Raw genomic sequence first — 25571 nt, forward strand, 5'->3', positions numbered from 1 at the left:
CTTCCTCGCGCGTGTATCTCGTCAGTCGGCTTGGAGCCACGTGCGTGTGCTCGAGAAGCTCCAGCACGCCAAACGCAAGCCTCGTTTGCGATCGACTTTGTACTTCCTACTCGTTAATAACACCTGACAAGACGTTTCACTGTACGAACAAAGAAACTCAATTAGCAGAAGCTCTTAAGTGCGCGATAAGAAGTGTCTCTCGGAAAAAGTAATCGATGTTGGAAGACAGAACAGTAGAACGATTCTTTCGAAAGATTGTCGACCAGTCGAAGAGCTAGCCACCCTTACCCAAAGGAGTTAAGGTGTTCAGTCGAGAAGCGTCGAGTGTCTACGGCGATAGTCACCGAACAGTCTGCACCGTTGCCACGAAAAAGCAGGAAAGAACCGCGCAGTCTCGACGGTGCGTCTAAAACGACCAGGAAACCAAAACCCGAAGACAGATGGTGGAGGCAAGGAGGACTAAAAATATCGGCCGTTGGCACGCCGCTGGCTTGCTGTACTTCAACTTGAACAATTTTACCGGCTGGAGAACGTACCGTTCCATGGCCGTGCGTCGACTCTAATCCCGCTGAGAACTCGCAGACGTTGCGTTGGTTGGTCAAAGGAAGGATCGTCGAAGCGGTGCAATCCTCCTCGAGAAAGTACAAAACAATTTATTTGGTGTCTTTTCTTATCGTTTAATAATCCAATCTTAATGGTAACGGACAGTATCGGTGCAAAATCAATAAACTTTTATTCTCGGTTCAGTAAAACGTTGAATGATGGTCGAACTCGTGATTCCTCGAAATATGGCTACAACAGATAAGGTATATATAATGTATTCTTTTTCTACTATAAAATTTTATCATACTCCTGATTTTTTGTTTTTTGCTTTGATTACGTTTAATCTGTTGGGTAATAAAGTTCGATAACAGTATGAACGAATGGTTCTCGTGACCAAGACACCTCGATTCTTCGATTTCCGATGAAACAGGAGAGATACGCTACCCATGAATCGTATCAACTTTCGCGTTACATAAACAATCGTAACATGTATACAACGCTGGTTTGCGTGGAGGTTCCTAATGTTCTCGTGTCTTTTCGCTAGGGAACGTGCCTCACCACCTGTATCCCACACGTATATATCTTCCTCGCGAGATCTTCCTACTGTAACCCTACACACTCGACTACTTCCGCTCGAGACCATCGATCCAATGACTCGCTGATTGTTTCTACCGTTAAAGTTCACGAGCAGAGTCGATTAATTTTCCATTCACATCCGCTGAACAGGTAATTCCGAATGAATAATCGAGTCGTTCGTGACTTCGCGAATATTCGCGTACTTCGTTCCTTGTAAGTTCACACAAGCAGGAGCAAAAGATACAGGAAAAGGATTTATAGAGAATTGATGTTTTATCGGCTAATTGTTACCAATAATTTACGAGCTTGTCGTTCATTGGCACAATTAGCAGAGCAGCAGAAACTGATTGCTCGCAATACGCGAGTGAACATCGGCAATTACCCAACGAGCCATAAGAAGAAGCTACTTCCTCCACTTTAATTGGACCTCTTAAACCCGACAGCATAGAATCTACGCTCTAACAACTTCTTCTTTCGAGAAAATATCGAATTCCATCGTAAAATCCATACCAATTTCATCCTCACACGATCATCAGTCTCTAAGCAACAACGAGCTTCAACCTTCCATCAGCTCGTTGCAGCGTATTACTCGAGATTAACAAGCGAACGCGAAGTACCTCGGGTGAGAGTATCCGGAAAAACGCTAATAACAAGCTCCTCTCTGATCGATGGTTTCAGGAGCGTACGAACGAGAGCAGAAGACTTCTAACGAGCGTCGAGTGGTCGCTTTGAAGCTGCCCCGTACCACGGGGCCATCCAGAAGCGGCGTCGTCGAGGGAAAAGGCTTTTAGCTCCTCCTTGAGGCCCAGGTTCTTCCACTCATGGTGTTTTACGGCGAGCTCGTTTGAAATTCTTCGCGTGGAGTCGCGGCCGTATTTATAGAGCCGCGCGCGGACTCGCGAGTTCGCGCACGTAGAATCACGCGCGCGCGCGCGTAAATCTCCTCTCCAGCAAGGAGGAGAGAAAGGAGGAAAGGAAGACGGTGGTGGAAGTTCGAAGGGAAACGCAGACAAACAGAGAGGAAGGAAGACACGCACCGTACAAACGGAGAGGAAACGAGAGAACGAAAGTTGCGTCGACGAAGGGACGAGCACGCGGGCACGTCGCGATCATGAAGCGATGTATCCGCGACAGGAGCACCGGCCCGCTTCGTCGTCGAGCACGTCCTCGACGTCGTCGAACTGTCTGCGCTCGCTGCCCCCACTGGCAGGCCTCGATTCACAGGGCATGATCGCTCGACTGTTGGGGGCGAATGCGTCCCTCCTGTTCCTCCTGCTATTTCTCGCCACGATACGCTTCGCTGTCTGCCTCGACGACGTCTCGGTGAGTATTTAGAAACTTTCTGCCGACGTTGATTGGCTGTTTCGTGTGAGTGCCTTCATTGTTGCTAATGAGATGGGAAAATTTTGTTTTACTAAGTGTGATGGAGCGTTGAAGTCGTTTATACTGTTAGAATGACAGGGTAAATTGATGGCAGGCAGTTTGAAGAAGAATTCAGAGTATTTGGTTCATACTTAGTTTAAGTGCGGTGAAGGGTTTTAATTACTGAGGTAGTCAGATTCAATTTCCTTTTGAGATAAGATTATTCTCGTTACAAATCGTATACAGGATACGGTGGTAATAAGTTCGTATTTTTTAACTTTTTACGTATATTATTATTAATTTTGGAGTACGCAATCTCAGTAAATATTCTTTAGGATTAGCGGGCTCTCTGTGGTGACAGAGTAAAGAAGGATAACGCGAGAAAGAATTCGGAGTATTTGATTGATATTGAGTTCAGTGCAGTTTACGACTAATCACTTAGTGAACTGACACGCTCTAGTTCTTATTTGCAATCAGATTTAGACTTACATCGAAGTATCGAGAACTAAATAGATTCGATATAGCTTGACCGTATGACAAGCATCCAAAAAATGTTCAATTGAGCAAGAACAATCGGTACTTACGTATCCGTAGTATCTACGGCAAGGTACTTTCTAAATACTCGCGTATCTTCAAGCCATTGAACGGGCACGTGGCGTGTGTAGAGCACTAAACCACGATTGCTAGGAAAAAAAGCAATTGTGGCGAGCAAAGCTTCCGATTAGCAGCGGCGTTTGCCAGGCCCTCGTTTCATTAGTTTCACTTTCTGCGTGGAAATCCGATCCAAAAGATTGTTTCTATGCGGTGCACGCGCAATTGAGCAACCGCCTGGCGGAAAATATTCATAACATTCTCGACGTATAAATAGAGAAAAAAGCCAGCAAATATTACAAAAAACATCTCGCAAATCTCGAGAACAAGATAATCAGAGTGGGACGCATACTAATCTGCTTAATTAAAACCGAGATAACCGCGTATTTGCGAGTAACATGCCTTTTACACGAAAGTCGACAGCGTTTCAAGACATCGTTAACCGAAATCAAGCCTCGGTTTGATGCATCGAGATCGACAATTCTTTTCAGTATTCAAACCCGTTTCTCGTTCAAAGTGGCGTTAATATTGTCGATAACTTCGCGAATGAAAGGATCGATCGTACCATACAGGGTATTACGCATTTGATTAAAATTTAAGTCTGACGATTATCTGTACTTATTCGTACAAATGCAATTGCCTCGTAAATGTTTTAACGCGGATCAAAACAATCGAGCAGTGTGACGACAATTCGAGTACATAGATAGTTCGAATTCGACGAAGTCGTGAATAAAATGTTTGTACGATGAAAAAGTAAAAATATGTATCCAAGCACCGTATCGCACAGAAGCTGCTTTTTTGCGCACATGATATATAATTCAATTCGTCGCGTCATCAGAACTGAGTCTGCGATAAGTGGATGTCTAATGGACGTAGATGCGGTGATTATAATTACAAATGAGAAGGAAACCTCTGCAAGAAAACGTTCAACTCGTATTGTAAAGATTTCCTAAGAAATTTCGCACATCATACTAGATACAGCAAATGCATTTAAAACCATTTGAAAAATATGCAGGGTTACTGAGGTTATTTTATTGATGATTGAGATCACGTGAATGTTACGGAAGGATCGTGAAGGTCATGTCATTGGCGCTTAAGGTCACGAGAAGTCATAGAAGTCGTGTCATTGAAATTCAAGATCATTTAAAGTTTAGAGACGAGCCATCAAATTCGTTTCATTGGACATTAAGATCATTTGAAGCTCGCGAAAGGTCATCGGGGTTGTACCATGGACATACTATATCATTTGGAAATCACAATAGTTCATTCGTATTCATCATGATCATCAGGATCATCGTTATTAATCGGATCGTGGTAATTTATAGACCATAGATCATCGTTAATTTGATATTCTATGAAGTGAAAGTAAATCGAGTACCTTCAATCCTCATTTACAGAACAAGAGATTAACCCTTGGCATGTTTGCGTTTCTTTAAGATGATCCATTCAAAACCATATGGTATAGTATCAAACTAACTGTCTCATTTGCAGACGATCGAAGATACAAAATAAATATACCTGGAATTTTTCGCCATTCCATTAATTGCGAGATATTTTACCCTCCTATTTCAAGACGAAAGTCGATGGCACGGTCGCCGTGTACAACGTGCCGCAAATAGAATTCCTGGATGGGGACGCGAACAGAAGGCACCGGGCATTTAGAAGTCGTTTTCATGGAAGCAACAATCAGTTACCTACATCGAAGAGAAACGGTGTTCTTCCGCGAGTGCCGAACGATCTGTGCCGATTTATTGTGCCGGCAAAGAAATTGGTAGAATGGCGTTTAGTAGGTAGTTTCAGGCTCGCGTGAAGCCTCGGGGGCCTACGGTGAGGCATTGTGTCAGTCTAAACCCGGTAATAGCGACGCAATCGTTCGGAGCCTAGGCGGAGGAAACGATGCTTTCGCTTAAGATACCCTGGTAATTACTATAATTTCATTTCGTAGCCGTCTTCGAATTCTCCTGTTGATCCTGCGTTTCAAGGCTTGTCGTTTCCGCACCTGCATTCCCCTTCGAACGCTAAAATAAAGGATCCGATGGAATATTCAATCGAATTATCGCTTCGAGATATGCGAAGTTGCTTAAAACCTTCACGAACCTATTATACCTTCAACAAACGGTTATTTTCGCGATTAAACGCGTTATCGATACTTTTATGATCTATCATTAATCCAGATAATTTCGATCTTTATATTAATTGTTTCCAAAATTTTCAAAGATTCTGGAGAATCAGTGTCTATTAAAAATATATGAACCATAAAATTATAATATCCTTCGTCGTGAAATGAAAATGCTTTAAAGAGTTGATAAAATGTAACTTAGGTCAAAATTCGTGATAGTAACTCTCGTAATAATAACTCATGATACCAGGAATATTAAATTCTCAAGTGGGACACTTGAAAGCTAAGAACCTTTTCCTGCCACTCCACTGATGCTTCTTACAATCTGGTATATACAGCGACCATAAAAAATATTTCTATACAATTGTAACTACTATACCACGCATTTACACGCTATATAAATAAGACCAAGTACATTAAATATCGTGTAACTTACTGGTCATTATATATGACTGCAAAAATTTGATACTCGCTGCAAAAATGAAATATAGAACGCGATAAAAAGATGCTTCTCTGTAAAAATAAGAGAATGTACGAGTAGAAATACTTTTCGTAGCCGCGTTTAAGAGAATGAGAAGCGAGTAACAGATTAAAGAACTACGAACCCTGATTCATCGCCATGAAATAAAAATGTCGCAGAAAGTATATTAAAATCTAATTTAGATGAAAACAAACAGCAATAGTTCTCGAGTTACCACCCACAGTCTGAACAACATCAAAGAGCAAGCTTCGTGCTCGAGCGGAACACTTAACCGAAGTTTTTTGTTGGCTCGCCACCGATGATCTCGATAACGTCTCCCCGCGAAGTACACAGTCCCCGGTTTATATTTAGTGCATCCTTTCGCCCCCTCGTTCTCGATTACGATGTTTTCGTGCACCAAACACCATCGCGTCTCCGTCGAATCGTAAATCCATGGAATTGCTCCTTCGGCTTGTCAAACGCGCCAGATTCACAGCCGGACGATTCAGCGAGCGGTAACATCGATACCAGTGCTCGGTTGTCGGTAATCTTGTACGAGCAGCATCATGGCTAGGCGAAGAGACGAGGAACGAGTATCAGATAAAGGATAAGCATTTGTTTGAGTTTCCTCTTGGACTCCTTATCTGAACTAACACGCCAATTTATGGGTTGATCCTTGGACAAGCCGCAGATAGCGAACAGATGTTGGACCATTGCTTTTCCTTACCCCCTCCTCCTATGGTGCAACGATCGAAGGGATGAGTTCTTTTAGAACAAGTATTTTTATAAAAAATTGAAGTTTAATCTTTGAGTATAGTGATTTGGAATTTTCTCTGCAACGCGATAGGTTTTTCGTTAACCTTCTTCTCGAATTAAAAGTTTGTTAACTGCGAAGAAAAATTGCTGCTTGGTCGGCATTTTTTAAAGCGTTTCTCTATGCAAGAAGGTTCAAACTTCTAAATATCTAAATTAGGAGATTCAACATCTGCCATTAATAACGGTATACCGTGACAGAATAAAATCACCAAACAGTGACACGGCGACGTTTTCGCACCGATTGAGTGAAAGGAAGGTGAACTTCCGTCGCCTATCTTCTTCTTCGCGTTTCTCTTCCAAATAATTACGCATTTAATAATGCAATTAATAATCGGTTTGAGGTGCGTTTGGCTGCGATGAAGAAATGACGACGTGCCAATCACCCGTGACTCTGGAGCCGCATAAAAATGGTGACTGACCTCGGGGGCGCTGGACACCCCGCGGTGAAACTTCCTGTCGCGAGATCTGCTCTCTCCTCCACTCTCTCTTTCTTTCCTTGTGATTCTATTAATGCGTCGAGATCGTTGGAATAATTTACCGCTATCCAACGAAGAACACAGGGTCACGAGCGGACAATGTAGCCATGCGAATAGGTCGTAAGGTACATGCTGAAGATCCGTCACCTTTCGAAGATTAATAATCGGTACGACCCTTCTTTTGCTTCGTATTCTCACGGTATTGTTAACCGCAGGAGCCCCTTTTGTGTAGTCCCATAAGATATCTCAGAGGATCATTGTAAACGTATCTTTAACAGCTGACGATACTAATGATCGTAGCTAAATGATAATTCCTTTAATAACAAATTACCAGAAAGTTCTGTATTTCGCGCCTTTTATCCGTAGAAACTACAATAGATGTCTTGTGAAAAGAAATATATTCTCGGTCGTATTTTTTTTGCAATTTATCAATCATCCTTCTTTCTCGGTTTATTAGAACGAAATTTTAGTTGGAAAATTTTGCTCAATTCATTTCATGAAACATCATTAAACAGCGAAGAGAAGTACTGAATTTCTATTATGCGAACAGAATTCCACATTTTATACCAATATTCCTATTCGTGTTCTCGACATACATTTTAATTTGCTAAGTTTCCCTACAATTTCTGTATATCTTTTAAAATTTTGCCTTGACCATGAAGATTAACTTCGAAGATAAAGAAATTATCACTATTCCATTGGAGTAGCTTATAGTTAGGCGTCTCAAATTCTTGCTGATCATTATCGTTCGAATTTTCACTTCCCATGGGGATGTATGAAACGTATCGCGTGATTTTCATCGTCTCTCAAGTGGATTCGGAGAAGACGTTCCCTGGACACCCCGCGGAGGCTTCTCCTCCCGCGGGATCAGCAGAGCCAGCTCGATTAGCTTCTTACTACATATCGTGACGACTATCGCGTGGAATTTCAGTCCGTCCCGGTGCAGGAAGTATGTTAGCCTCGCGTCTCATAAAAAGTTGTCGCAACGGGGAAGAAAGAAAAAGCGAAAGAGAGTAGACGGAGCGAGGACGATCGTGAGGACGAGCAAACGAGCAGAGATACATATAGTCTTTCTTCGGTTCCTCCTTCGCTCTTCCACGACTACGATCCCGTTTGAGGCTGGTGAATCCTAGCCGATCTTTCTTCTCACCCTCTTACGATCGATGCTTTCCTTTGACTCGTTTCTTTTCGTATTCCGTACGATCGCCGTTCCATTGTCTGGTGAAACGGCGGAGATCGCCCGCCTGGTGATTAGCATTCCGCGAGAAACGGATTCCTCGACGTCGCTGTCGGTCTGTTAACGATTCCAAGTGTACCGCTCGAGTACGACATGGAAAGGTGGATTTATCGGCTTCCAGAGGTATTTAGAAAAGTTAAAATCTATTTGCTGACGTTAAAATAATTAAAACTATGGGGAAATTGCTTTTATTTGGCACAATATACAGGGGACAAAAATGTTTCCCTCTTTATGTGTAAACTTTGCGAAGTGTCGATAAATATGTCCGTTTTACAATTAGAGCTAACGTTTCATGTCATCTCTTGGTGAATTTGCAATTTTATAGTGCATTTGCATAATACTGTTGAAGCTTCGTTCTGTGACCAGGAATTTCTTCCAGTATTCTTCCAAGTATTTTTTCGGCGATTGTTTTGATTTAAAAATGAATTTTATTTTATGCTCCGGAGGAGAACAAGGTACAGCTGGAAATCATCTCATCAAAGTATCTATTTTATTGAATACCATATCGAAAAGAGATAATGAGATATCGTCTAACGTTCAAGTCACACAGAAACCTGACTGATCCATTTCACCGAAATTGATCGTTTGAAGTTACATTCTAATAAAAAATTCTGAGATTTCCAGAAGATGCAACCAATTAGTTTATCTTCTAAATGACTCGCGCGTAAAGCAAGCAAAGAAGTTGATCTTTAACGGACATTCTTCTCGTTGAAAGTATCCGAGAACACTGAAAGCTAGAAAAATGTAATTACAGAGACGTGTTAAGATCCGGCGATTTATCGAGAAAGAACAGCGACAGACGATATTAATTGGCGTGCAGCACGCGTGACATTGTACCTTTACCCGAGCTTTAGCAATCGTCCAGCGAGAAGTGGGAACCTATCGGAACGAGTTATTCCGGTATAACTTGCCCGCGCACAAAGAACTGCCCTCATTAATATTGTGTATTAAATACAACTCGTTTTCTGCACGACCGATTTAACGATTCCCGCGAAACGATCAGCATGGACCGTGTTTACCAAACGGAGCGGTTTATGCTCGTGGGCCGAGTCACGAGACCGTCTTTTCTCGAATCCACGATCACCGTTGAATTATCGATCTCATTAGCCGCTAATGTTGCTCCCTTTTATCTACTCCTACTATCACTCGTTTTACGGGTTCCTGATTAAAAACTATGGCCGCGTTTCGTTTAGAGTTCGAACGGATTGGTAGAAATGGCGATTACTGGCGAGAATTTCAGTATAACTTAAGTAAATACATACTTGGCCGAGATTTTCGGGGACTGCTTTCTAAATACTGAGCCGACTGACAGCCAATTAAACTTTTGCTTCTTATCTTTCTATATATGTGAATGTTATACGTGTTAATCTAATTTAGAACGGGAGCGAATTCAATCTATATTTTATATTTATGACTATTACTCGCCCTGGGAAATTTTCTTTAAGGATTTATATCGAGTTTCTATTTATATATATCCACGGAAGACGAACTGAAAATGACTCGGAGTTAATTTGATTCTCGAAAGATTATACATTAATTATGTATTTTGCTAGTAAAATAGAGAAATGTTTAGGTCTGCTCACTCGTTGATCATTTGATGATCTTCGTGGTCAGCGTAAAAATTCTCAGAAAATAGATTCGTTCATCAAATTACATAGATTAGAATCGAAAGGCGTAATCGTAGTGTGCAGGCTCTTAGATGGTAACGGAGATACGTAAATTAACTTCTACTAAAGTGTCGGAGGAAGAAAAAATTGCAAGATAGAAGTTTACTTGGAACATTCGAGACCTAATACAAATCTAATTGAATGTAATGGCGGATTAATCTCAAATTGACCATCGACCATTTCGACGTGCCATTAATCGACTCTCAACAATCACGTCGTAAATTCCTGCGTCGTACGAGGAAGCGGCGATCGAATCGGCGAAGTCGTAGCTGGAATACGGCCAGTCGTAACAGGCCGCCACTTTTACCGAGCATTTCCACGGGACGCGACGCACTGTAAATTCAAGGGACAGACGAGCGTGGAAAATGCGAGCAAAGAGCGGGATTTAACGAGAACGCGGGCTACCATTGAAATTTACGGATGTGAAGTGGACAGACGACCGCTGAATGAACGAAGAACATACAGAAGTCTACCAGAACTCCATGGAATGGATCTCGAATGACTCTGTGACCATAAATGCTACACGAATGCCACTGTTTTATGAGATATGGAACGATTTGTAGTTCCATAAGTTCATTGTAGTTGGCAAACACATGGCACATTGCGATAAGGTGTCAAGAAAATTCTTCTTATTCTGTTTACTCTTTTTAGTGGACGCTTCGTCTTATTAAATTTTTTAGATGAATTTACAACAGACGAATTTGGGTCTTGTGTTTGTTAAAAGACAATTCAATTTACAGCGATTTCTTTTAAAGTCTTTTGCATCCGAACGAGTGATATATATATATATATGTATTATGGATAAACGTGCTATTTTTCTTTCACATGTTTCCTGTTTATTTATTATTTTACTCGCGGTGGCTGATTGTATATTATATATGAGCATAAAAACTGTGTATCAATTTGACTATTAGAATAGATCGTCTGAAATCGGAAATTATGCCGGGGTCAGGGTTCAACCGGCAATAAGACGTCAAATGATAACAGATACTAACTATTTCGCGATTATTTTAGGTTCGGCTGTCATGCAATATTAACCTAAAAATAAAGATTGCCTCACGATCTTCTCACTAGAATTTAAATTCTTCTTACTCTTGTCTTCCTTTTCCTATCATTTCCGCTTATGCTTATAGACATTCGATCTATACTAATATCACGCACGGTTTAATCAGACAAGACATTCTTTCAAACTCAAACTACCCCTAACTCTAATGTTGGTCGAAGAAAACGTTTCAATCAACCCCTTCGACTCTCTTTATCAACCGACCTTATACAATTCGCGGCTCGATAATGAACATGTCCTAATAAAGAACGACGCTTGAAAACGACGAGTACAGCGCGTCGTGGCAACGATCCGGAAATAACCGTGACTGTAAAAGTCAGCCACCGGACGTTAAGCGCATGCAAGAAGAAGAGGAACGTTTAACGGTCGTCGTTGAAAAACCGGGGCAGGTGACTGCCGCATCCACGGACCGGCTCCGTCGTAACAGCTAGGCTTTATGGTTTCACGGTTCGAGCCGCACGACTCGAACTAATCCCGCGAATTAAGGCTCGTTAATAGCCAGCCAGAAATAGCGACCTTTACTTGTGTAAAGTCGCTGGAGAACACCGCGTTTCCGAACGAAACTGCCGCGAAATTGAGCGAAACCAGCGGAGGAAGAACACGCGTCGTGCTCGACGAATCAATTATCATCTCATTTGCCATGGAACGTGATTCCATGATGGCTCTGATTGGACGGTGGATGACACTCGACGGACGTGCACTTGTCGCGAACGCTTGATTCGTGCTTGTTTTTTGCTCCTTTCGTGTCATGATCTTCGTTGAGAGTGGAATACACGATGTGTATGCAGTCGAGAGATTCAGTTTTGAGTGATTCTTGACAATCACGGAGGGAAATTTTCCTGTTTCACGTTATGAGAATTTAACGACGTGTGTTAGGTATGCGTGGAACGATAATTGAGCGGTTTTATGGAAAACAGACACGTATCACGACAGATTATTAATATTGTGGTGTCAAATGAAAAATGACAATTCTGTCACAATAGTATGTACTCGTTTATAGGAAACTAAATTTTGGGAAAAATTATGAGGATATTTTAATAAACGTTTGTCCACGAAAGGATACAACGAAGGAATTCTGTTTCTAATTTCTGTTCCACAAACTTCAAACAAAGTTGCAACTGTAAAGTTCAAGGAAAGCTGCGTCCTCTGGAGATCCATTTTCAGAGAAAGTCGTCTGTTCGCGTTATCCAATGTAATCGAGCTTCGAGTAACAGACGGCGTCGAGAAAACAAATGCACGAGACTAAAGCTGTCCGGAACGACTATTTTTACTTCGTTTCCCTTCGACGAGACCAAGTAATCTCTCGTCGAACCTCGCTCCCCAAAAACGCAAGCAAACATTCCTTTCAAAGGTTTCAGCTCCATCGTCCAATTTTACATGGTATACAGTGGCTGCAAAAGATATTTCCACATTATTGTATTGATTATAGTAGCATCTACGTGTACTAATTAACTAAATCTGAGAATATTAGATTTCCCCTCATTCAGTAGTATTGTGTACTTTTTACTACAAAAGTTTGGTACTATGGAAATAAAATTTAAAGCTAGGTAGAGAAACGTTTCATTGGAAAATTTGTAGCCGTTATATTTGATTTAGAATATTAGAGAAATTTGAAAGAAACCTTTATGTGACTTGTCCGATAAATTCACTACACTAAAGCAGGCTGAGAAATAGAGCGAGAGATAATATACGTGTGCAAGAATGAGTGGTTGTAAAGAGTCTATGTATGGATTAATTACTGCAAAAGTTAATCGACGTCGGAATTATGAATCAGACGTCAAGAGATTGAGGAAGAAAAACTTTCTAAGAAAACCAATTGCATACACGATACTATTACATTGTATTAACATATATATAATATCACTCGCGAATTGTCGAATTTTGCAAGTCTTGACCACAGTCATACCAGACGAGAAGGTATGAAGCGCGGAATCGTTTCGTTAGATTCAGCAGAAGTGGGCGGACAGCGGCGTGCTGCTCCTCATTGCACAAGCGAGAGAGTAAATCACGCGATGATCTCATCATGGCATTAAGATATTACGCGAGGGAGGAAGAGAGAAACAGGAAAAAGAGCGATGCATATGGAAGATACAAGAGACGCGATAAACAAGGCAGCAGCGCTACCGTTGCACTGGCAATAAATTCCGTGGGAGTCGAGTTCAGCGACGTTCTTCCGACACGTGACACGTTTAAACGTTCCGTGTCGGGACTACGAGAAACAAGCAACGCCCAAGCAATAGCTCAGGGTTATCGTTTTTCAGTGCAAATCGCCTTGGAAAAGACGCATGCCGCTGGACAAAGCTTAAATCGTCCTTTAAAAGTAACCACCGAGGAGGAGGACTGGTTCTGTTAAGTGATCTGTGTGGTCTCTGTGTTTCTTCCTTTTTATTCCTATTCTTTTCAGATGAGATTTAAACTCGTACAACTGAAGATTTGTTAGGGTATGGGTAACCGTGGATTTTTATGCGTTTGTTCGAAATTTAAAAGTGCAAAATTCTATAGACTATACGTAATACGCAAAATATTCAAAACAGCGTTCTTCTTGCAATATCTAATTGTTATAATAAATTTCTGCTTAAATTCAATTTTTGCACATGTGTTTATAAAATTATAAATTTCTGTACAAATCTGCAGTCTAGTTATAAAACAAAGAATCGCAAATGATTATATTCGGTTGTTGTTCCATTATCGAGTTTTAATGGGGTGTTGTCCCTATCTGTTAGAAATACTTTGATTTTTAGTTATTTATATTTTTGCTCGGTATTTAATTTTTAATAACGTTGAATGCTTCGTAAAATTCTAGTAGAAGCTAAAAATGTTCATTTAATTTATTCCAAAGCTTTAGATGTAAAGATGTAGACATGCTACTTGTTCGAGGAAAGAGTATGGAGATAAAAAAGGGTAAAGAATTTGATTATGCAGCGATTTGGAAAGTCTTTTACAGGACCCTCTGTGAATAGGTCGATTCTCTTGCACTTTCGCTTTCGCGGTTTGCTCATAGCAAACAGCCACGTGGGTATAGTCAGAGGCACGGTTCGACTTTTGTACAACTAAAGAGATGCAAATTTAAATGGCTGGCCACTTAAGGCTAGTGAAACTCTAGGACTGTCTCAGTGGGTGCAGTTTGAAATTGTCTTCCTCAGGTTTGCGTTTCATATTACTAGATAATAAACTTCGCAACTTTATAATAATTCGGTTAAGAAATTGCCGTTGAACAACGGTAAAACGTGTGAAATATCTAAAACTACGCTCCGCAGTTTTCCCTTCAACGACTATCGCCTCGCGAAATATACTTAGAGCTGTTCCATTCTTGTCCCATAAATTTGAACACCGATTTTCTTTAGCTTTTTCGCTAAAATTTATTCAAACTTAAAATCCTGTGGCTGTATAAATTTAAGACTACGCAGGTCTTCAAAACGAAATTCTTCTACGATCTTCAAAATGAAATTTCACTTTGTTTCTTATATAGTATCATCAAATAGAACGACGCTCGTTATATCACATCATCGGATTCATTGTTTAAACAACATATTACTGCTCAATTATCGAAAAGCTCGGTAACTGGAAGAAAGTTTAAAACACGAGATTCTTCAATATATTTAAATAATTGTACAAATGGAAGATATCACACTTCGCGTTATTTTTTGCACCAAACAAATCACTAAAATCAGAAGAGAAAAGATATCTGAAAAATGTTGATGGACAAGGCTGCACGCATGCTGCATTCGGGAAGTAGAATCTGCCGGCAGTGGACAGACCGATCGTTAATCCGCGAACGGTATTCGAACGCATTCTTTCGCAAAATGCGCTGAGTCTTCGCGGAAGAGACGAGTGTCGCATTATGAGAGCCATTCTGTTGAATCGTTACAGACAAGACAAGCATAAAACGACTTACGCGATGGCAAGGAACCAGGACGATCCTTCAATTTCTTTCCAAACCATTCCAATTGAAATCGATCGAGTTCGTTTCTATCGATTGCTAGTTTTCTTTCAAAAGGAATAAACCTTCTATATACGATCTTGTTCTCGGTGAACAGCAAGGCATATAAATAGGAATACAAATTGCTCGAGTGCACCAAACAAATGTCGCGTAACGCACAGAACAGCAGCGATCCAGTCACGTTGCAGTTACGGTTCGTTTGAAAAGCCTCGAATGACATTTACGCGGTCTACAAGCGTACCGTGACTGAAACGTCAGATCGGACCCAACCCAAACAGATTCAAGGGGCTGGCTTGTTGTAAGATCTTCTTCTCTGCCTCATTTGCAAGAGACAAAATTATTGCCTGAGAAATAGTTTAATGGTCTTTGAACGATGGTTTGTCTAAAGTTAATTGACTAAGTAGAACCAGACTCCGATATACCGTTCAGATATTCTATTTTCTATCCACTTAGAAGACGTACTTTCTATTTAGGGTAGATGTAAGGCTGTTCGTTACGGTCAAGACACAACTCGCGTAACAATTATGGTCCACAAATTCAATTACTAATCTAACTTTAAAGACGAACTAATTATATCATTGCCATTTTACACACGTATAATTAGCCCATAATGTGTAAAACGTACGCAACTGAACGTGTAAATTGCGAAAAATGAAAATCCTAAATACCAGTAACTTAGAATACGAGAAAATCAAAATTCCACATTTTCAAAATACCATTAGTCGCTCTATATCCAGTCATCGCGTATCCTTGCCACGCCGTGTACTCCCCATATTACACCGACTTAAATCGTCGCTCCGTAAACCAGCTCACCGCCTACAATTAAAGCGGACACAGTTTAACCCAATGAAAATCAGGCGTGTGTTCGCGGAATTCTCATGTAGCGAATACAAGCGGCACGATTTACGCGACGTCGCCTGTAGCAGACGTCATCCTGACCATAGTAGGTGGACGAGGACCTTGGCCTTCGGATCGCGCGCACGAGCACATAAATCAGGCCGGGATCTCGCCATAGCGAGCGTTCCATCGCCGCGACCGACCGCGAGTATTAAATCCACGGTAGCCACGGTGAAGAAATCACCGGCCATTTTCGGACATTGGACACACCGACCGCGCTACCATCTAAGGTATAGTTGGGGCGTCAGCCCGCGAAACGAATGTCATTGCTTCCGAACCTTATCCATCTTCTTCGGCATGGACGTCGCGCCGGTCCTTTCCATCGTTCTTCTCCCTTCCTTCGATTCTCCTTTTTTCGCAACCCCCTTTTTGCTGCACCTTCTTCGCAGCCAAGATACCGCGGCACGTCGCGATCCTCGCGGCGGAAATGGATACACGATCCATTTTTTTAAACCTCCTTTTGCTCGTTTTGCTTCATCGTGAACATGGATGTACTTTAGGGGTAATTGTGCCTTTTGGATTCTTAATGGGGAGAAATGATGATTTGTGTGACGCGGCTGTTTTATAACAAGTCTTTGTTACCGAACAGGAACATGATGAACGCATTACGATGGATAAATCAGAGCATACCTTCCGCAATGTTTCAAGAGAAATTTTAAGGAGAAATTTACGGAGAATTTCAGACTTACATATAATTTCTGAATGTTGACCATTACGTCCAAAAACGACGCTTTCTGTCGTTTTTATGATGAGTCGATGTAATGGATATTTCCTGGAATGTTTAAAAAAGCTACAGAGGAATCTGGAGAAAGTTCTCAAGTTGAATAATTTGTGAATATTGGTGCTTAAAACCTTGAAGAGTGAAGTTTTATGTTGTTCATATAACGAGCTAAAAATCTGGATATTTCCTAGAATATATGGCGAGGATTACAGATTCGAATATTTTGTGGATTTTTAATGTATACTCTGACGAATATTTTCTGCTGTTGTTAGCGAGAATTCCAGGCTTGAATGGTTTGCGGATCTTTAGTGTATATCGTGGATATTGGTAGGTACTTTCGATACCATTTCTACAAAATAAACCAGCATTCGTACTTAAGTACAGTTACACGCGCATAAGGCGCAGACGAATAAGCGCAGGTGAGCACAGCGGTGGAATGTATCTTGGTAGGGTGCCGTTCAGGGATGCTTTGAATGCGAAACGGTATTAAAGTTGCATACGTAATGCCAGTGAATCATTTGTGGCACGGACTCACGAAATTCTCGTTACGTTGCAACCAACAGCGAATTTCTCTCCGATGATGCCTCGTACTACCACTGTAGAATCTTCCAGGATAAAATTCCATATTTTTTCAAAGTTGGATTTCGTGCTGAAAATAGTTAACAACGACGATTTTCGTCGGGTGTCCATCCTGCGGAATCGTCTCACTCGCGAGTGGCACGCGGTTTTTGCGATTCCATCGAGGAGATGCAGGACACCGCGAACTTCAGCCTAGTTTGGCCATGTCCAGACAGCGACGCGTACAAATTCCTCGTACGTTCTGCTCGTCCTCGTGTAGACGAGAGATGTCCTCTTCTGTTCCAATCGTCTGCTTTTTCTTTGGCGATCGTGTCGCGGAAGAAACGACAAATCTGGCCTTTCTCATATTTTGAATATCTTTGAGTATTTTGCAGTTCGTAAGACGTTTATAGAAATCCATCTTTTTCTTTTTTAATAAACGTAAATAAAAAAGGAGAACTCTTACAGAGATTGGTTTAATCTGTTAACCGAGGAAGATAGCTGAATTCGAGGCTTGGATCGTCAATTTTTTTGGATATACATAATTTTACTATTTTCTTCATTTGGGAATTCCCTAACAAGAAATGAAACTTGGTATTGCAGAATTTTTAAAGAAAACTTTTGTCAATCCTTTATTTTTTTATGTATTCCATCTATTTTTATTAACTTTTAATTCCGTGAAATTCCATAGAGAAATTTCTATTTAACTCTACCGTTCTCCTCGGGTCTTTAAAGTTCAGAACACTGTATCTTGAACAGTCATATATTTTGTACATATTTTAGCATTGAAATTTTCCATATGCGTATAAAGACCCGCAATCTAGTTACAAGAAACTGGATTAAAGAAAATAAGGAAGAACATACATTCGTGATCTACTTGCGGCGTGCGAGAACCAGTTTTCCCTTTTGTAGTCAGTCGCGAAGAAATTAATTGTGCAATGCGAGAACTTCGTTAACCCTGAACTCTCGGGTTGCATACGTTTAAGAGGTTCTCTCTACGCGGACAGAATTAATCGGATCATAAACTCGAGGGGAACAACGAAATTAATGTACCTGATTTAAATGAATCCAATGCAACTGTTGCTGGGACAACATCATAAAGTTCAACGATTCAGAGATTCGTATCGCCTTAGCGAGACTCGAGTTTGTCGAAATCGGTGAATTCGTCTGGCTTTCTCTCGTGTTAATCTTCTACATATAATAATTTATTTTATTTCGAAATATGATATAGGTATTACATGGTTGTCTAACTTTCTATAATTAGAATTTCGTTTGCTTCTGAAGAACAAAATTAAAATTGTTTCACCGTGTCTCGAACACTGTGGTGCAACAATTGCGCAGTGGCAAATAAATAAAATAGGATATAGAAAATGATATTTAATATTTAATATAAAATATAAATACAGAAGATAAGATAAGAAAAAGTTTGGCAGATAAAATTAGCTTTAAAAATAAACATACGAAGATATATGAAGAAACATATGAAGATACGTGTGTAAGTTTCCAAAGTACATATTTCTTCAACAAACATACTTGGGTATACATAATTTTCTAGGAACGAGTATATCACCTCTGGCGTGAAAGAATATTGTATAATTTGTCAATTATGTTAAGAATCTAGGTCGGTGTGTAAAACTTGAAACAATTAAGTCACCAAAGATATATCGTAACCAGTAATGGTAGCCAAAGATTCTGAGAAACTAGTTGATAAAAAGAAGATTACCTTCGCGCTTCATACGCCCCATGACATCATTCGTCTATTGTCTCGTTATACCGATGTTCTTTTTGCCTCTAACTGAAAAAGGGATAATCAGACCTATGTTCGATGAACCACCCTGTAGACAGTAGAATATCGCTCGTGATCGCCCATCCAATATTTTATTTCCCAAGACGGCCGACCTCGATGAGGTAACTTCGTTGCTAGTTTGTCCCGACCATTGTCTAGGATAATAGGAGACGTGGGCTGGATCGATGAAGGGTGTGATCTGCGTGTGCCAGTTCCATTTTCATTCATCGAGTGTTTATCAGCAACCTTCTTTAAGTCGAAAGGAAATTCGATCGTAATTTCGCTATTTTATCCGCTTACGTAAGCAACACATCAATTCTAAAACAGTCATCGAAGGTTATGGATAAAATTATATTAGACAATTTTCATCTACGTTTACAGGATTATTCGTAATCGCCGGAAATTACTGCTAAATTTCTGATGAGGATATTTGTAAATTTTTGTTTATTTATGAAATATTCATTGAAAATGACTAATAAAATTATACTTATTAAATTTCTGGCAATGATATCCTCAAATGTGCATCTACACTCAATGGAAAGGTACCATTTTGGAAATATTCATCGAGAATCGTTAACAGAACTATATTTACGAGCTTCTCTTGTAAAAAACAAGTGATGTATCAACGAAATTATTAGGATTACCAGATCTTAGATGCACGACGCGATGATGACATTGAGCAACGACGCCGCGCCGGTGGTTACGTTCCGGTGCCATTTACGAACCGGCAAATTAAGTTTAGTGCCGCGTGCTGATCGTTACAGCCTTGCGGAATGCTGGACGATATCCGAGACGGCCGACAGCAACGTCAGCAACTGGTCTATTAACTCTTTGCTTAAGAACGAGTAATTGTTCCCCATTTTTTGCCACGACTTTTGCCGTTCAAAAGAACGATCCGCGTACGTAGGATCTCGATCGAGTTTTTATTGCTTTCATTGTTCGTACTTCGTCACGGTTTTCCATGATTCTTCGTTGACCTATGGCATCTCTCGTTAAGAGTATACTTCATGGAACAAGAACATATTACGGATCAATGACAATTAGTTTTCTTTAATATTTGCGAGTTCTCAAAGTGATCGACTAACGACCAATATCTCCGATTATCTTTACTCTTCTTCGCAATCTTCTATATACGATGTTTTTAATATATAATTATAATTACGAAATATAAATATTTCATGCAGAATTTTTTGATAAAACGTATAGAAAATATGGTATTATCTGTACCTTTACATCCAAAGAAAATTTGGTATTAACTAGAACAGATGTTAAAATAATAAATTTCTTTTTTATATCTTTCATAAATTTTGCAATTTCTCAGTAGAAACTTTTCTAAACTTTCCTAAATATGACAAGAAAGCACGAAGACCGTGGCTTCATCGAAACAACATCGTTATCATTAAGATCAGTAGATCTGGCTTATTTTCAGGGGTTTACTTGTTTAATATGTCTGTGGGATACGTCCTTTCAAGCATACGCGGCATATATTGATCGTATATATCATTCTATCCTTTATAATAAAATTAAAACAAATATCCTGCATATGTGCTTTAACGATAGAAAAACACGATTGTATCAAAGATAAGTTAAAGAACGCAGTAGGCGTAGGTTAAGATATCAGCGCAACGAGTCATAGTAAAACTTAATGCAACTTAATCCGCCCAATTAAAATCCACGCGACGCGACGAATTCAGCGCGAACGCGCGCGCTGCGTGTCTGTCAGTTAAGTTAATAGCCGTTAATCTCAAACCGTATTTGCTACGATCTGCCTACGTGACAGACGTGTACCACAACGTGTTTCCTCGCACGTATCGCTCGATGTGTTATTTACGTACCGTTATCAAAGTTGCAGCTAATCGAATGAAAATAAAAATGATACTTCGTACCGCAAATAATTTCTATATCGATATATTCTCTTAATTAAGAAGAAGACCAATCGTTTATAACGAGTCACGATCGCGTTCTGCCTTTCAGGTGTCGATGATTAATTACACGTTGCTCTCTGCTAATTTTAGAGCGGAAACGAGACATTCATGAGCGACGGGAACAATGGCACTAGCTGGCAGCGCGTGGTCGGTCAGAATTCTGCTGTGGTGCAATTACCAAAGAACAGTGAGTGTTTCTCAGAGTTTCTTTTATTCTTTTAATTGCAGGCCATCTGCATATGCATTGATGCATTATCATTTGTCTGCATCTTGCCTATACAAGTCGATGCTCAGTTTCAGACATACACTGGCTACAAAAAGGTGTTTGGACATATCCTTATTTTCCAATAGTCCCTTCCTTTGTCAGGTTCTATATTTCCTTTTCAAATGAAGCAATTCCGTATGAAATTTTTATAATCATATGAGAATACTACCAAATGATATGAAATTTAATATAGTTACATGTAATTAATTAGTAGGAAAGTGTTGCAAAATGTTAGAATACAAATTTGTTATGTAAAATGATTGTGCAGGATCCACGAAATTATCGTACTTCACAAACTGGAGCGAATGGAGCGTGTGTGATCGACACTGTACGCAGAATCGTGTTCGAAGGTGTCGCGTGAAGAAAAAATGTAGCACCACAATACTTAGAGTGAGCTTTTAAATTATATTCTGTATTGCAATTAGTATTTTTTAGTTGGTCTCAGGCGTAGAGTATAATGGAATTCATTGTATTCTGTGTAGGAAGAACGAACCTGTCAGCATAACAGGAAGAGTAGGTGGAGGAGATGTAAGCAACATCAGCGACGAGGTCATCGACAGAAGGATAAATTTCATGTTGTACAGGTAAAACTTTAATGGTACATTTAATTGAAAAAAATATATCATAGACTCTATAAATTATCTAATTCCATATGGAAGGATTTTGTAGAGAAATTAATTGTAAATATTTGACGTTAGGTGCCTAGAAAGGAAGCAGAACCTAGACAAGGGAGGCAGAGAGGCAAAGACCAAACCGTAGGATATTATGGCAAATGGAGTAGATGGTCACCCTGTACAAGATTATGTACCACTCAACGTCACAGGTGAGTATAACATCCAGCAGTTAAAGAACCATAAATCTTGTTGAGGTATAAATATCCATATCTTCTATTTTTTCATTTAATGATCAAAAGGTGGTGCAAGAAACCTGGAATTTGCGGTCGCGACGTGATAAGGGAGAGTGCCTACTGTTACGTGGAGGGTAGCTTCTGCCAAAGATGGATTCATCGAAAAATTCGTGGAAGCCAAGAAGAGGATAGCGATGGTGAATATAGTAGCCGAATGTTCTGTTGAATTCTTCCAGGGAATATTCATCGCTTTCCATAATTACAGATATCGTATTAGACGAGTTCGAGTTGAATCCCAACACAGTCGATAGTTTTATTCCTGAAAAGAATTCTCATACTTGGAGATGTGGAGTTCCGAGCACTCAAAAGACATCTCGACTCTCCTATTTTACGAGGATCATCGGTGGCCGCCCATCGACTCCAGGAAGTTGGCCCTGGCAAGTTGCCGTGTTGAACAGATTTCGTGTGAGTTCATCAATTAAAAATTTTAAATTGCTTTTTAATTTTGATTTATAAATGTAAATCTAATTATAAATTGTGTCTTAATTGGCTCAATTAATTGCTAAAATAAAATTATTTTACAGGAGGCTTTCTGTGGAGGTACTTTGGTTTCACCAAGATGGGTATTAACAGCTGCACATTGTATCAGGAAACGACTTTATGTTCGCATTGGGGAGCACGATCTGACTGTGAAAGAGGGCACTGAACTGGAATTAAGGGTATTTGGCGCGTATACACATTCGCGTATGTAATCTTTTACATTTTTGTCAATTAAATTTTTTATTCCTATTTTTCAGGTGGATTCGGTCACGATACATCCCGAATACGATGCAGACACAGTGGACAATGACGTCGCTATGCTGCGTCTTCCGGTTACTTTAACAGCATCACCGTCCAGAGGAATCGCTTGTCTCCCAGCGCCTAGCCAGCCTCTACCCGCCAATCAACTGTGCACCATTATTGGTTGGGGAAAATCGCGAGTCACCGATGACTACGGAACCGACGTTCTTCACGAGGCACGGGTACGTTACATTTAAGTACCACCGAATTTAATAGCATTCACCTTTCTAAAGAAACGAAAAATTGAATTTCTTTCCACTGTCGAATTCTTGTTTCACAGTTTTTCAATTTAGTAAAACTCTAAAATATAATCAGCTTTGGTATTAGAAGTACTAGTTTGGTTTTCCTGATATTCCTTTAAATATACCTTTGTTATATCTTAAAGACAGTCTGACTAAAGAACAGTTATTTGAAAAATGTTCTATAGCTTTGAATAGAAATTTTATTATTTTAGAATTTTCTACTATTATTTCGAACGAAAGTTTTTCTATGTAAGCCAGGAACTTGAGAATACTTGTACTTATTAGTGAAAATAGTAATCTTTATTGATCTGCCAATGGACAAGCGCTCTAAAAAAATTAACCAAAAATTTATATCATTGTCTCTTGTTCATTTTCCATTTCAGATACCCATAGTTTCTTCAGAAGCATGTCGAAACGTCTACGTCGATTACAGAATCACCGATAACATGTTCTGCGCGGGATATCGTCGCGGGAAAATGGATTCATGCGCGGGTGACAGCGGAGGTCCGATTCTGTGTCAGGATCCCAGGAGACCCAATCGTCCGTGGACCATTTTTGGTATCACTAGTTTCGGCGAAGGTTGTGGCAAACGTGGAAAGTTCGGAATATACGCCAGACTATCGAACTACGTTCGTTGGATCAGTAAAGTGATGAAAGAAACTGATGATTATGATTGAAATCTTCACACCTTCACACACCTGTGTGTTTGGCTCTAATTATCGTGCTCAGTGCTATTAACTGTGACCCGTAGTAACCTTTGAAATAATATCCAGCGTGCTTCAAACGCAATTAAATATGAGGACGATCCAAGCGACGGAGTAATCATTCTCATCACCATTGTTCGCTCGAAACGGATGCCATTTATTATTAATTTTCTTTCTCTCTCTACTGATACAGCATTACTTTGTATACCGTTAACAACGTCCGTTTTATACAAATAGACGACAACAATAAAAAGTAATGTAGTGTTGTTGTATAAGTTAGGACAAGTGTAACATTGTAGATAGTTTAAGGGAACAGAGCTATCGGTGATGAGAATCGACTGCCGACAGTTTTCTATTTACTCTTAAGATCAGCAGGTAATGATGGGCTAGTGGCCACGTGTAGTCCCTGTGAGGCACATAGGCATAGGTCAAAAAAGATGTGCATGAGCGTGTATGTGTGTGTGTGTGCATGAGCGTGTGTGTGTGTGTGTGTGTTTGTAGCGAGTGCCTGCGTGAAGACAAGAGAGTCTTAGCCAGCGAATGTAAGCGAACGGAACAGCGAGTGTGAGCGACCGTCTCTTTTTTCCTAGCAATAAAATAATAGTTCAAGCTCTCGTAGTAGTCATCTATCATCCCTACAGTAATCGTTCGATTTATCATACAAAACAAGGGTGAATCTTCATGGAGAATCGAACACGAAACACAGCCGACGATCTCTTTCTTCCTCATATTCTTTATTCAAATTATACGAAATGTAACGTGAAAAAAATCATACAATATACATTTGTGCAGACCGATATTGTACTCGTTTTAGAGTACTAATCTAAACCGAACGCTTCGAAGATAATCGAAGGAAAAGAAAATGGAATTGTCAAGCGAGAGTTATTAGAAATCTAGAAAATTCTTTACCATGACCACGGATCCAGTCTTTGACTGGATCGTGGTGCCATCTCTTGAGCTTGGTAACATGCCCGGGACGCGTGATACGCAAACTAATTAGTGCAGACTATGTCGTGACGATTAACAAAGTACCATAAAGAGTTTCACTGGATTCGCGAGGGCATATACCGATAATATTTTCCTTTTGTTTTTATATCATATTTTTCTCGTATCTTCTGCATAATCAGTTTTGTAAAACCTTGAACATTCGGTCATTTACAATCGGTCGAATCGTTTTAGTTGAATTTGCACTTAGAGAAGTCCATCTCAGGATGCTGTTCCATGAACCTGAAAAACAAAAATTTACAACATTTAGATCTTTAACGTTAAGTTGATTTATAGCGAGTTTGTGATTGTTGTCTCGTACTTTTTGATCACATCTTGCTTCTTCTGTTCGTCGGACGTTGGCAGGCCCAGTTCCTTCTGTCTCTGGTCGTACATCATCTTCTCCACCAGACCTCTGGTTTCACCGTCGAGATCGGAGAGTTTACTAGGCTCAGGATTCACTTTCTTCGTGCTGATCTCTGGGTCACAGGTCACCACGTGCGCCCACCATTGCATTTTGTTCACCTGCGGAAAGAATAGGTGATTCCTGCTTTCAACCAACTGTTCGTTAAACAGAATCAGTGTTTAAAGAATCTCTGAATATATTGGATTTATGTATAAAAGTTGAAAGTTAGAATATTTTCGAAGAACAACCATTTTAAGTTAGATCGATAATAAAAGTATCGAAACACACCGTGTCATTTACTTAAATTTGTTTCTGATAAAAATTGAAAGTTAACTTGTGCAAACAGAGAAATAATCCAAAAAGTCCTACCTCACTCTTCATTAACTCGATAAACACAAAATCATCAATGAGATATCTATCATGATTAACCAATTATCGAAATATCAACAAACGCCACCGAATCCTGTCAATTAAAGATCAAGCAAACAGTTGCTTGTTAAATGGTCACGATTTAACCTTCGCCAAAATTTTTTATACACTGGCTTG

The 25571-nt window shown here is 40.0% G+C and overlaps 2 protein-coding genes across 6 annotated transcripts in view; one reads left to right on the forward strand and one right to left on the reverse strand.

The window, feature by feature from the left end:
* LOC117214159 (chymotrypsinogen B) lies at positions 1-24244 on the forward strand. Of its 5 annotated transcripts, none has more exons than XM_033460000.1 (11): positions 1-806; positions 1798-2442; positions 20828-20924; positions 21271-21392; positions 21485-21586; positions 21701-21825; positions 21916-22046; positions 22127-22314; positions 22434-22568; positions 22647-22871; positions 23315-24244. In XM_033460000.1, the coding sequence occupies exons 2-11, from the start codon at positions 2239-2241 to the stop codon at positions 23606-23608; spliced, it is 1623 nt and encodes a 540-aa protein (XP_033315891.1). In that variant the 5' UTR covers positions 1-806; positions 1798-2238; the 3' UTR covers positions 23609-24244. The 5 variants fall into 5 exon arrangements, with proteins under 5 accessions (XP_033315891.1, XP_033315890.1, XP_033315892.1 ...); XM_033459999.1 differs by having other exon boundaries at positions 3-806; positions 22115-22314; XM_033460001.1 differs by lacking the exon at positions 1-806 and having other exon boundaries at positions 2307-2442; positions 20787-20924; positions 22115-22314.
* Positions 24245-24348: 104 nt separating this feature from the next.
* The window catches only part of LOC117214160 (nuclear migration protein nudC), a 103087-nt gene continuing 101864 nt past the window's right edge, over positions 24349-25571 (reverse strand). Inside the window, exons 6-7 of the mRNA XM_033460004.1 lie at positions 24942-25144; positions 24349-24862 (exon numbers count right to left, since the gene is read on the reverse strand). Coding sequence (XP_033315895.1) covers positions 24811-24862; positions 24942-25144 — 255 coding nt within the window. The 3' untranslated portion in view covers positions 24349-24810. The remainder of the gene's footprint in view (positions 24863-24941; positions 25145-25571) is intronic.

This window comes from Bombus bifarius, unplaced genomic scaffold, assembly GCF_011952205.1.
Source record: "Bombus bifarius isolate JDL3187 unplaced genomic scaffold, Bbif_JDL3187 scf7180000009200, whole genome shotgun sequence".
NCBI classification, from domain to species: Eukaryota; Metazoa; Arthropoda; class Insecta; order Hymenoptera; family Apidae; genus Bombus; species Bombus bifarius.